General features: G+C 39.6%; 1 protein-coding gene across 2 annotated transcripts in view; it reads left to right on the top strand.

The window, feature by feature from the left end:
- GPR143 (G protein-coupled receptor 143) overlaps positions 1-12,437 on the top strand; it is a 57,891-nt gene extending 45,454 nt beyond the window's left edge. For both annotated transcript variants that reach the window (XM_027835416.1, XM_027835415.1), the window contains one exon: positions 11,981-12,437. In XM_027835416.1, the coding sequence (XP_027691217.1) occupies positions 11,981-12,096 (116 nt within the window). In that variant the 3' untranslated portion in view covers positions 12,097-12,437. The remainder of the gene's footprint in view (positions 1-11,980) is intronic.
- Positions 12,438-12,944: the final 507 nt, after the last annotated feature.

Genomic DNA, 12,944 nt, shown 5'->3' with positions numbered 1-12,944 from the left:
CCTCCTCCCCCTCTCCCTCCCTCCTCCCCCCTCTCCACCCATAGAATACTCAGTCTTGTGGGATAAGTCCTTCTTGGTTCCAAATTTTTCTCTTTTGCCTTTTGGCAAAATTCCAAATTTTTATCTCTTTTGTAACAGTTGCTGCCAAATCTTGTGTGATCCTGACTATAGCTTCTTGGTGCTTGAATTTTTAATTTTTGGCTGCTTGCAGTATTTTCATCTGACCTGTAAGCTCTGAATGTTTATGGCATTCCTGTGAGTTTTCATTTTGGGGTTTCTTTCTGGAGAATATTGGTGGATTCTTTTTATTTTTTATTTTGCCCTCTTATTTTACTATGTCTTTGTGGTTTGTACTTTTTTTTTATAGTGTACTCTCTAGGTTTTTTGATTGGCCCTATTTTTTAGGGAGTCTCCATATTATGTCCTCTTTTACGTTGTGGTTAGCCCCTGTTTGGTCCTGAATTTGATTTATTGGGCTCCTCCCCTGGTGTGCCTGACTTCAAAACACTAGCAGATTTCAGATGCTGGTTAAAGCTTATTTCTGGCCCCCCGTGGAGTATCATCATTAGTCTAAGTACTGCTGACTAGCAGTCTCTTTGGTGCACACCAGTCATAGTACTGCCAAGCACAGGTCTCCCTGGAGCATCTCAGTCCCACCAATGGCAGGCTTCTGGCCTATTTAGCTGAGTTTATGCTGACATCCCTGGAAGGATTCCTCTCCCAATACCCATATGAGTCTGATTCTCTTTTTGTGTAGTCCCAGACTGTCTAAAGATGCTTGTTATTGTTTCACTTTGGATTTCCTAATAATTTTTTAATCTGGTGCCCCTTTTTAGATCTTTGTTCAAAATATTGGAGAATTGAATTTCTCCTAAACCTTCCGCACTACCATCTTAATTAGAAGTCCTAATTTTTATATGAATAAAATGTATATCTCTCAAGGTTGCCGTGGTCAGAGATTTCAGTTCCAAGTGACCTAGCCTATTGCTGATACACTTTGCTCTATTTAGATAGGCTAGTTGTCAGAAAGCAAATATAGCCCGATGCTGAGAACATAGTCAGTCAGTAAGCATTTATTAAGTACCTACTGTATGTCAGGTACTGTGTTAAGTGCCAGGGATATAGAAAGAGGCAAAAGATAATCCCCACTCTTGAGGAGCTCATAATCTAGTAGGGGAGACAGCAAGCAAACAAATATGTAGAAATATATAAATAGGATAAATATGAAATGACTAACAGAAGGAAAATACTAGAAATAAGAGGAGTTAGGAAAAGACTTCTGTAGAAGATGGGATTTTAGTTGTGATTTGAAGGAAGCCAGGAAAAGCTATAAGGTAGAGATGAGGAGGGAGAGCCTTTCAGGCATGAGGTACAGCCAAAGAGAATGCCCCAAGTCAGGAGAATGGAGATTCTTGTTCAAGATACAGCATAGAGGCCATTGGCAATGGCCAATGGAGTATATGGAGGAGAGTAAGGTTTAAGAAGACTGGAAAGGTAGGAGGGGCTAGGATCAGGGGTGGAGAACCTATGGCCTGGTGGACCTATGTGGCCCTCTAATTTTTAAGTGTGGCCTTTTGACTTTATCCAAATTTTACAGAGTTATGGTTACAGACCTAGGTTATGAAGGGCTTTAAAGGTGAAACCAAGGATTTTGTGTTTGATTCTGAAGCCAATAGGGAGTCAACAAAGTTTATTGAGTAGGGGAGTGACATGGTCAGACTTATGTTTTAGGAAAGTCACTTTATGGCACAGTGGATAGAGCACCAGCCCTGAAGTCAGGAGGAACTGAGTTCAAATCCAGCCTCAGACCAACCACTTGACTCGTACTAGCTGTGTGACCTTGGGCAAGTCACTTAACCCTGATTGCCTCACCAAAAAAAAAAAATCACTTTAATGGCTGAACAGATGATGAATTGGAAAGGGGGGGACTTGAGGCAGGCAGACCCCCCCAGCGGGCTATTGCAAAGAATGAGGTAATGAGGGCCTGTACCCTCAGTGGAGAGAAGGGAGTTTATTCAAGAGATGTTGCAGAAGTGAATTCAACAGGCCTTGGCAAATGATTGGATATGAGGGGTAACAGATGGTGGGGAGCAAGGATGACATTTATGTTGTGAGCCTGGGGAAATGGGAGGATGATATTGCTTTCCAAAGTAATAAGAAAGTTAGGAAGGGGAGAGAGTTTAAGGGAAAATATGATGAGTTTAGTTTTGGACATGTTGAGTTTAAGATGTCTATTGGACATCCAGTTCCAGATGTCTGAAAGGCAGTTGGAAGTGTGAGATTGGAGGTCAGCAGAAAGGTTAGGACAGGTTAGGTAGATTTGAGAATCATCATCATAGTGACTGTTATTAGATTCATGGGAGCTGATGAGCTAATCAAATGAATTAGTATAGAAGAAAAAGAGAACAGGAACCAGGACTGGATCCTGTGACTGACTGTCTAACCTACCTTTAGAGGGTATGATCTGGATGAAGATCTGGCAAAGGAGGCTGAGAAGCAGGGGTCAGATAGGTAAGAAGAGAACCAGGAGAGAATGATGTCCCAAAAATCCAGTGAGGAAAGAATATCAAGGGGAAGAGGGTAATCAACAGTGTCAGAAGCTGCAGAGAGGTCAAGAAGAATGAGGATTGAGAAAAGACCCATTGTATTTGGGAATTAGACCACTGGTAACTTTGAGGTGAGTAGTTTTGGTGGAATGATAATGTTGGAAGGTGGTTTGTAAAGGGAGAAGAAGAGAGTGAGAGGAAAATGGAGACACCTACCTTCTCCAAGAGTTTAGCCACAAAGGGCAGAAGAGATATAGGACAATAGTTAGCAGGGATAAAAGGATCAAGTTAGGGTCTTTTGTGGATGGAGGAGACACAGGCATATTTGTAGGAAATGGGGAAAGAGCCAGTGGATCATATACACTGACTTCCAGCATGGTTAAACTTACCAGAATTTGTTCTCTGCTGGAATAACCTTCAAATACCCAAGGACACTTCCATGCCATGATAGGGCATTTCCATTGATATTGATACAGTGTCAACAGAACCAGAAGAAGGCCTTTCATATGTTGAGTGCATCCCCTGTATGGGATTTACAGTAAGATAAGATAAGAATGGGCAGGCACCAAGAGGTTGAAATCTGCTTGATTGGAGCAAATGTTCATATTGATGGCATCGTCAATTGAAGCAAAAATACTTCTGGAAAAATTAGTAATTCACTAATCTCATTAGAGAGCCAGCATGGTGGAGTGGATAGACAACTTATATAGAGTTCTATCATATAGAACTCATAGAGTCAGAAATATCCTGCTTCTGGTGTGTATCCACGTGTGTGTGCGGACACGCGTACATACACACACACACACTTAAACAAATTAACAAGTTTTAGAACTATTTTGTACCTTGTTGTTTCTTTGCTTCATTTCTCATTTTCTCAATGCTAATTAGCTGCCTTTGTGACCCTTGGGCAAGTGACTAGACATCTCAGTGCTCCAGGAAAATTTTTTATCTATAAATTGTATAATGGTTATGGATTCACACTAATATTGGGAGTTTCCTCCCTGGGAATTCCCTATAGCAAGGAAATCAGAGGTTTGAGCCAAAAAAAATCCCATAATCACTTTGGACAAAATAATAAAAATAACTTTAGGAAAAACAATGTCAAGTCGTCATTTTCAGCTTTGCCAATCTTTATTCCATATTTGTAGGCACATAACTAAATTTTCAGAGTAGCCTTGAAAACTGATAACATTTTTATAGCACTTTAAGGTTAACAAAGTGCTTTTCTCACAACAACCATGTAAAGTATAGAAGGATTATTATCCCTATTTTTTTCTTATACATTTCCCTATCAACATCTTTTACTCCTTTCCTTCTTCAAAATTCCTTCTTGGTTATATGTTGCCGTCGGCTCCCACTCACCGTGCATCTCTCCCTTGCCCTTTGTGTCATATTCATTTTTAATTGGAGACTGTTGAGTTCCATGTCTTACCACCATGCAACAGCACAGATAGACATTGGAATGATACCAAGAAAATGTACAACAGGAAGAGAGATTAGGCTGCTCTTGTGGCCAGGCAGAGAAAGGACAAGTGCAGTGTATTCCACGGGCATCTTCATGATGTTAGGAGAAATCAAGAAAGGCCTCTGACATGTTGAGTGGTCCCCATGTGGCAAACTTACAGGAGGCCATGGACAAGCTTCATCATTGGAAGGAACAGCCAAATCAATGAGAACATGGATTGTTTTAACTATTGTGTAGCTATCCCCCTTTTACAGGTGAACAAATTGAGGCTTAATTGCATTGGTATTTAAATGATTATGAGTGAATGTCCAGCCCTACCCCTTTCTAGTTTCAGACTAACAGATCAGACAATTGACACATTAGCAGAAATTTCCAACTGAATTAAGATCCTTGGCCAGAGTAGAGAGGAGAGTGATAAAAACAGAGACTCAATCCATCAAGTAGGCAGCATAGACAAAATGAAATGGGAAACAGCAAAACTCCAGGATACAATTAGAATTCTAAATCTTGTTAACCTACTTAAGGTTAGGAAGTGTGTGTGTGTGTATGTATGTGTATGGTGGCAGTCTGGGAAGGATGCTTCTGGGAGAGGACTGCTGGTGTTAGTAAAAACATCATGTTCTTTTTTCAAATGTAGTTGTGTCATTCTCCTGGAATTGCTTCTTCTGGACCTAGCTGGCATTAACATTCTTCCTTCTCTTCCTCCCACAAGATCTGTTTGTTTGTACAGATCACATACATCTTTATCTGTACAGAGCTACTCTCAAGGGAGGGCCTGTGGGTCATTATTTTTAAAAAGGCTTGTCTAGACATAGATGAAGGATAGCTCTAGCCAGCGTGAGGCATTCCATTGATAGTGTCTACATTACTGTGTCTTGATGGTTGACATTTCCAACAAATAAAGTAGCTCCTAACTTCTATACATCTCTCCCTTGTTTTTTCTCCCTAAATGGATACTACTAAATTCTCACTTTTATTAAGGATTAATAGGGCTCTGCCAAGCTAATTTATGAGCTGCAAGGAACTGACAAAAAGAGTTTGTTAATGTCCCAGGGTCTCCTATAGTGACTTTTCTAAACCTTGGCATTCTGCTGATTTGGTACATGCTAAGAAATTAACAGGATGATAGGGTGAATATGGCATGAATTTTATATCTGTGCCAATTGAAACCATTGCAGACAAAGTACCTCTAATCAGGAGACTAGGGCAGCTTTAAGGATGTATAGACCTGGAACTCTGTAAGCCCAAGAGACCTGCTGTGACTCAGGAGTATGTTAGGAAGGTTTGTTGTGGGACTAGGCCAATTTCTCCCCTTTTTTTTTTGGTAATTATTTTTATTAGAATTTCAATTAAACTTGAAATCCTCAAGAGTTTTGCATAGGATTTCATGAAAATAAAAGTTTTTTTGTTGATTGAACATTGCCCACAATGCCTGAAGATAACTTTCTTCATATAAGAAAAGCTTTCGCTATTTATGTCACCAGTTGGATTGTTTCACACATCTTTCGGATGATAAGTTTTTAAGTTAAATTTAATTTTTTCAATTAACAAATATTTATTTTCTCCCCTCACACAAAAGAAAAATAAAACTCATAATAAAAATGTATAGTCAAGGAAAACAAATTCCATATTTACTATGTCCAAATATGTGTCATTCTGCATGTTTAGTCCATCATTTCTCTATCAAGAGATGGGCAGTATAACTTCATTGTTATTGAGGCAACAAGATGATATGGTGGGTAAAAGTGCTGGACTTGGAATTGGAATCTCATTTCAGACACTAGCTTTGTGATTCTTCATCTCTCTCAGACTTTGTTTTCCTATCTGTAAAATGGGGATAATAATAGCACCTACCTCAAAGAGTTGTAACATGTTCAAAGTACTTTGAAAACCTCTAAGCGCTATATAATTGCTAGTTATTATTTTTATCATTTTTAAGTTCTCTAGAATAATAATTGATCATTACATTGCTCAGATTTCCTAAGTGTTTCAATGTCATTTGTTTTCACAATTTTCACAAATAGTTCTCAGGGTCAAATGATATTTCATAGGCCAACTTTCAGTTCAATTCAACAAGCATTTATTAAGCATCTACTAAGTGCCAGGCATGGTGCAAAATGATAAAAAATGAAATAATCCTTGTTTTCAAGTATATTATATTCTATTGGAGAGAAACAACATTACGCAAATAAATCAATACAGAATATATAATAGTAATAGGGTTGTGTTGAGAGACTTTCAGGACTGACTATTGTAGACTTTGTTAGTTTTCTGGTTTTTGCAATGGAGCAGGTCCTTGGAAAGGATTTATTTGCTCTATCATCTTCTGGAAGCTGTGGTGGTCTGGAGAGAATCCCCAGAAGCATTTCCAGTCCGGAGTAAGTGCAAGGAAGTTGCTGCAGTCAGGATTTCCATCCCTAGGAACTGGACCACTCTGGAAAAGCCCTCAGGCCAGATTGGGAATGTGGTTGGTAAACCCCTCTTTCCCCAGTCGGGTGGAGCTTATCCAGTGGACTGATTTAGTAACTACCAAAAAAAAAAAACCTTTGGAGATCAATAGTAAGAAAGTGTCCTATTCTGAAATGTCTTCATTTCAGATTAGGAAAGTATACTGAACTCTGGGCCACTGGGAAGAGTTTTGTTAAGTATTTATTCTCCTAGCTTGCTGCTTCACCAAAAGACCCAGCCATATTCCTGGGGATAATTCTGCTTTTTGAAATACCTAAATGCGTAGGTAACATGTATGCTTGTGCTTAACAGTTAAAACCGGCTAGTTTTACCCTGTTACAGAAGCATAGTTAACATATATGGATAGAGCTACTTTTGAACTTCGGTTTGTGTTTAAAAAAAAAAAAGGCTAACAAGAATCCTTTATGATTGTCCATGTATTTTGTGTTGCATTTGTTTCTAGAGAGCACAAAACTGGTTCTGCGATAGTGTATGTGAGTGTTTTAAAAAAACGGCATTGTTTCAAAAGTGGAACTCTAGCAGAAAAATGGTGGTATTGGTGGGAGGGCAGTGGAGTTCTGCCCCCCCCCACTTGCTTCTGATGGTTAGTGCCAGAGTTCCCAAATAAGAAGGTAGTAAAGATAAGTGAAACCACATGTGAGAAACCTGGAGAAATAGCAGCTCCTCTAGTTTTCCATTTCTCTCTGAGTCCAGAAGAGCCGATAACTAGTGGGAAAGCTGAATGTGGGAACCTGGGAAATTCAAAGCCAACTTTACTGGAGAATTTCTCTTTGTCATGGTAAGACAGCTTATCATCTGAAAGTCCTACAAGACAGAGCTCTCCTTATGGAGCCATTTGCAAAGCTCTGCTCTTCGTGGTCACTTAATTTAAATATATGGACCCTTCCCCATACCTGTTTCCTGTCATGATACATGAGTAGAGTTTTCTTTTTAGCTACTCATCCTCACAGTAACTTCATCTAGTAAATGCCCTCAGGAAACAGACCTTATTCTGGGGCCCAGAAATAACCAAACCAGACAAGGTGGATTCTCAGGGGGATTAGGCTCCAGAGATATAGACTTTCTTGTCACCGTATCCTGCTGACACCCCTTGAAACTAAAGCCTGGGACCTGACAGTACAGGTGGCCTGATGGATTGGAGCTCTCATGGGGACACAAAGGAAGACATACAACAAGGCCATTGACTCTACAGGATGGCCGGATCAAATTCAATGCCTTGATTTGAGTCCAGGAGCAGAGAAGGAGCCAAGTGCAGCTATCGTATGTTCACTGGGTCTGACATCCTTCAAGGGCTGGCTGCTGAGTCAACTGTGGATCAGAAGGCTTTTCAAAGGGCACAGCCAGCCTAGCATCCATCAGAAATCAGACAGAAGTATAAAGAGGAGTTTAATAGCCACTGAACCTTAATGGAATAGCGTGTCCACATTTGGTTACCCCATTCAGTAGGGGACTGGGAAGAGCTTACTTATTAATCAGGTAACTTATTTATCAAAGGGTGCTTATGCCAACTGGCACTAGGGGGCGATAGTGATCTAATTAAATTCATCACCCAAAGCTTTCCCACGGAAAACAGAAGCAAGGTTTTTCTGCTAATGACATTAGGATGTAAGAATTAGGATGAGTTCTGAAGAAAGTTATAGGCCCCTTTCCTATAACTGTTTTTCATCTGTCTGCAATAGCTTAGCTGTGATCCTCCCTGCTTAGTTTAGCTGGCCCTTGCAGTCTAGTTCCTTGCAGCTAATCATTGGTCCATCAAATAGCCATCTAAGGAGATATTTAGGATTAGAATAAAAATGTCAGGGAAACCCACTTAAATAGCAAATCGTTACCAAACTAAGCATCAAGGAGGATTTCATTTAAGCAAGTTCAGTCTTCACAGTTTATTTCTCTGCACCTCCCCCAACCCTCAGCTATCATTACTCCTTCCTAAAACAAAACAAACCAAAAACAAAACAAAACAAAAAGCAAACCCTTGTTCATTAAGGAAACCAAGGGAGAGTTGGAAGGGGGAGAGGAGGTAATGGGAGTTTAGAAAATTCCTTCAAAACTCTACTACTTAGTGATTTCTACAAGATGAGGCTATGGATGGGAATGTCCTGGGGTCAGACTTAGATCATCTGCCACCATGTGACATGACAATCCAGTCTTAATTAAAAAAAAAAAAAAAAACCAAAACCACAAACTCATGGAAGTTCCCATGAGCTCAGGACTTCAAAAAAACTTGGGTTCAGGCAAGGTCATAAATAGCTTATATTGTGCCACAAGCCCTTCCTTTTTTAGGAATGCAATCCCAGAGCTCTCAGGGCTGTCCAAAGGTCATCCATTCCATTCCCTGTCTTCAAAGAAAGAAGTCTTCACTTTTCTGGATGGATGGGCACCTTTTCCGTTCTTCCTTTTATCTAACTCATCGTCCTCCTGTAGAGAGTCAAATCCCTGGGTCTGTCCTTAGCTGTAATGGGAAACAGCTGGCTCTTGTACTTCCTGGAATAGCCCTTCCTCCACCTAGAACCTGCCTTGACTCCTTCAAGTTGAATAATCCTTTAACCTCTCCTCATAGATCCCCTTCTGTAACTCTTTAATCTCATTCTGTGCCCTCCTATGACTCTGAGCAAATTCTCCACATCTTCCTTAAAATATGAAGTGTAACACTGAACCCAATACTGTGGGAAGGGCTTGACTGGTGCTAGTTCATCCCACAGGAATTACCTTTTCTATATCCCTATATCAGATATTTGTCTCCATAGTAATGGCACTGAAATCTGTTGTCACATCATGTTTCACTGTGGAGTTCATTGCACCATGAACTTGTCTTTTCAGTATGCCTAGTCTTTTCTTCTCTTGCAAATTTGCAATAACGCTCACAGAATTTGAAAGTTGTAAGGAACATCAGTGCTGTCTAGTCCACATCAAATCACAAGAATCCCCATGATCACATGCGTAAGTGGTCATTCAGTCTCCTCTGGTTGGAGACTTTTAAGGAGGGAGAACCCACCACCTCGAAGCAACCCAGTCCACTTTTGAATAGGTCTCATTTTGTTTCTACAAGAGCCTATATGCTTCACTCACTGAACTTTTGTTAGTGCTTTCCTTCTTTTGTAATTTTTAAAAATAATTTATTTTTAGTTTTCAACATTTATTTCCATAAGATTTTGAGTTTTAAATTTTCTCCCCGTTCCACTTCTTCCTCTCCCCACCCTTCGCAAGATGGCATACAATCCAATACCGGCTCTACATATACATTCATGTTAAGCATATTTTCCCATTAGTCATGATATAAAGAACAATTAGAACTATTGGGAGGAACCACAAGAATGAAGCAATAAAACAAAACAACAGGAAAAGGAGAGCAAATAGCATGCTTCCATTTGCATTCAGACTCCATAGTTCTTTCTCTGGGTGTGGATAGCAATTTCCATTGTGAGTCTTTTGGAGTTGTCTTAGATTCTTGAATTGCTGGGAAGAGCCACATCTATCAAAGTCAATCATCCCATAATGTGGCTGTTACTGTGTACAATGTTTTCCTGGTTCTGCTCATTTCACTCTGCATCAGTTTCCAGGTTTTTTTGAAGTCTGCCTGCTCATCACTTCTTAAAGCACTAATAGTATTCCATTACATTCATATACCACAACTTGTTCAGCCATTCCCCAATTGATGGGCATCCCCTCAATTTCCAATTTGCCACCACAAAAAGAGCTGCTATAAATATTTTTGTACATGTGGGTCTACTTTTGTAAAAATTTTGAAGTCACTTCTTTAGGGCAGCTGTCTCTAGTCCAAAGTGAAGACTCTGGCATCCAGGGGGAACCATGGTCTGATCCCAAGGGGTGTATAATTCACCAATTTCAGAGTAAGATGATGGGTTGCATCTCACACTTCCCGTAACAGCAAACCTACTCTTATTTACAACGTAGCTAACCCACTCCCTTCAACAATTATAGCTTAACATTCCCCCAATCTACCTCCATTTTTCTCCCATGAATGGTTTGGTGTTGGGTCCTCAGGACAGTAATAACCTATATAATCCCCAGATGCCCACAGCAGCTACCTGGGCAAGATTCCTGTTTTTATTACAGCAGCTCTCAAAGCCTAAACACTAAGGTATAGAGGAGTTGCCTTCTTCTGCATTTATGGAAAGCATACCCACACCAGCAAAATTACAGATCCTTGAAGAATTCAATTATTAGCTACTTTGCTCAAATTGATGCCATTGACAAATATAGTCAGCATATTGAGATCATTCTATATTGGGAGAAATATTGAAGAGTTCCAGATCTAGGACAGATTCTTGAATACATCGAATCTACCCTGGTTGACTTTATATCTTCGACAATCACTCTTTCAGTACAAGAGTTGAATGAGTTTTTTTTTTTTTTTTACCTCTTCACTAGTAATAGTGTATATAAGGAGTATAACTATGAAATAATTCAGTTCAACAAGTATCTCTTAAATGTTTTCTATAAGCAGAGAATTCTGCTGGCAGAGACACAAAGTTCAGATAAGACTTAATTCCTGTATGAAAGTAATTTACAGTCCAGTAGCTGATGAGTTTCTTTAAGACAAACAAACAAAATGCCTCCAAATGACTGGGTCCTTCAAAAGAGTCAACTTGGAAGGGAATACACTTATTCCAACAATAACATTTCTGGAATGCCTAATCTGGGTCTGCCTTTAAAACAATTTATGAGCTACACACAAAAATTAATTTTAATATTTTGTATTTTTGTCAAGACCAAAAATACTATTGCTCATCTTGATTATCCACATTATTCACTAGACTTGAAGCCAGATGACTTTTGCCTGTTTCCAAAAATCAAACCCACACTCAAAAAACAACTGGTAAATATCAGAGCTGAGACTCATTCAGGTCTTCTGACTGAGAGTTGTTTTTCCATTATACCAAACTTTCTCTTTCTGTAGAAGGGAAGGTGGATAACTGAGGTTGGAGGTGTAATTCCCCCAATACCCAGCACACTAAGTTACAGGTAGTAGAGGCCCTTAAATCTTCCTTGAATCAATGAATCTCAGCTCTGATACTTACCAGCTGTTTTTTCAGTGTGGGTTTGATCTTTGAAAACAGCCAAAAGTCATCTGGTTTCAAGTCTGGGGAATAATGTGGATAACCAAGATGAACAACAGAGTTTTTGGTCCTTTCCTAGACAAAAACATAAAATTTGAGGCATAACTCTCTAACATCCAACACACAAAATTGGATATAGGAGGCACTTGGTCATTGAATAATGTTGTTGAATATTTCCTGCATCAGTCTACTAAGCCATCGTAGATTATTCTGCCCAGATTTGTCCTTTCACTCGGGTAAGAAAAAATGCATGAAGGGAAAATGCAACATCTTTTCATTGGTTATGTCAATGGGATTTTGACTGCCACTGGCAAACCATTTGGGTTTGAGTACAATGAACATTTCAAGAGATTGGCTGCCAAAGCATCGAGAGAATACAGAAAGGACTATCAATAACAGAGTCCTTTCTCCTTTTCCCCCAGGTTCTGATGCCAGCACAATTGAAATCCACATACCGAGTGGGTCCCAAAACTTAAATGATGCTGCTGCTCCAGAGGGTATCAGGGGAAGTCATGAAGGGCAACCATTGGAGGGATGAGAGGCTCCCATCCTGAATTCTTAAGGCCATTGTCGAGGTTTCCTGCTCTTTGGAGCAATGTGTCCTTCTCACCGGCTCTGCTGTCTCTTTGTCACTATTACCTTTACTCCTCTACCCATTCTCCCGTTTTTGAAAGGTTATTAACTTTTCCCTTACAAAAAAAAAAAAAAATCACTTTTAGGGTAGATGAATGAGCTGTGCCTGGAAATGGAAGAGCTAACTTGAGCATTCCCTTGTAAATGAGCTGTGCAACAGCTTATCTCAGCAATGTCACTCCCAGGCAGTTTTCTCAAGCTGGCTGGAAGCCGAAAGCTTGCTCCAAATCCTTTCCTGGAAAAATAAAGTGGTTTTAACTCATTCTACGAGGTTTCCAGTTTTCTTCAAGGACAACCTTACAAGCATGCTTGTCTGCAGATTGACCCTGGTAATGAATGAGATTAAAATGGTGACAGATGGCAGCCCTAGTGGTAGCAACACAGTGTATTTTCAGCCAGATAAATAGGTTGCAGTGGAATTGTACATCATAGTCTCTGTGCTACCATATTTGGTGGGTGAGAAGATGACCTGTTTGGATGTCAAAGCTTGTTTTTGTTCCTGACATTATGTTGAGCAAAAATATTTTCAGAAGAACCCTTGGAACCTCTCTGTAGTTATGATTCATGTAATGTTATTAACTGGTAGAACCGGAGAGAAAGAAGATTCCATCTTAGCAAGCTACAAAGGCAAAAGAAAGTCTTCACAGAAATGCTAGAATGTGCACTGATATGTTGCAAAAACAATAATAATTCTAAAAATAATAACCCCAAAAATAAAAGTGAAGAAAGTCTTATAGTTTCAGAACATCAGAC

This window comes from Vombatus ursinus, unplaced genomic scaffold (assembly GCF_900497805.2).
Source record: "Vombatus ursinus unplaced genomic scaffold, bare-nosed wombat genome assembly UNPS02014814.1, whole genome shotgun sequence".
NCBI classification, from domain to species: domain Eukaryota; kingdom Metazoa; phylum Chordata; class Mammalia; order Diprotodontia; family Vombatidae; genus Vombatus; species Vombatus ursinus.
This window is presented reverse-complemented; position numbering and strand designations above follow the sequence as displayed.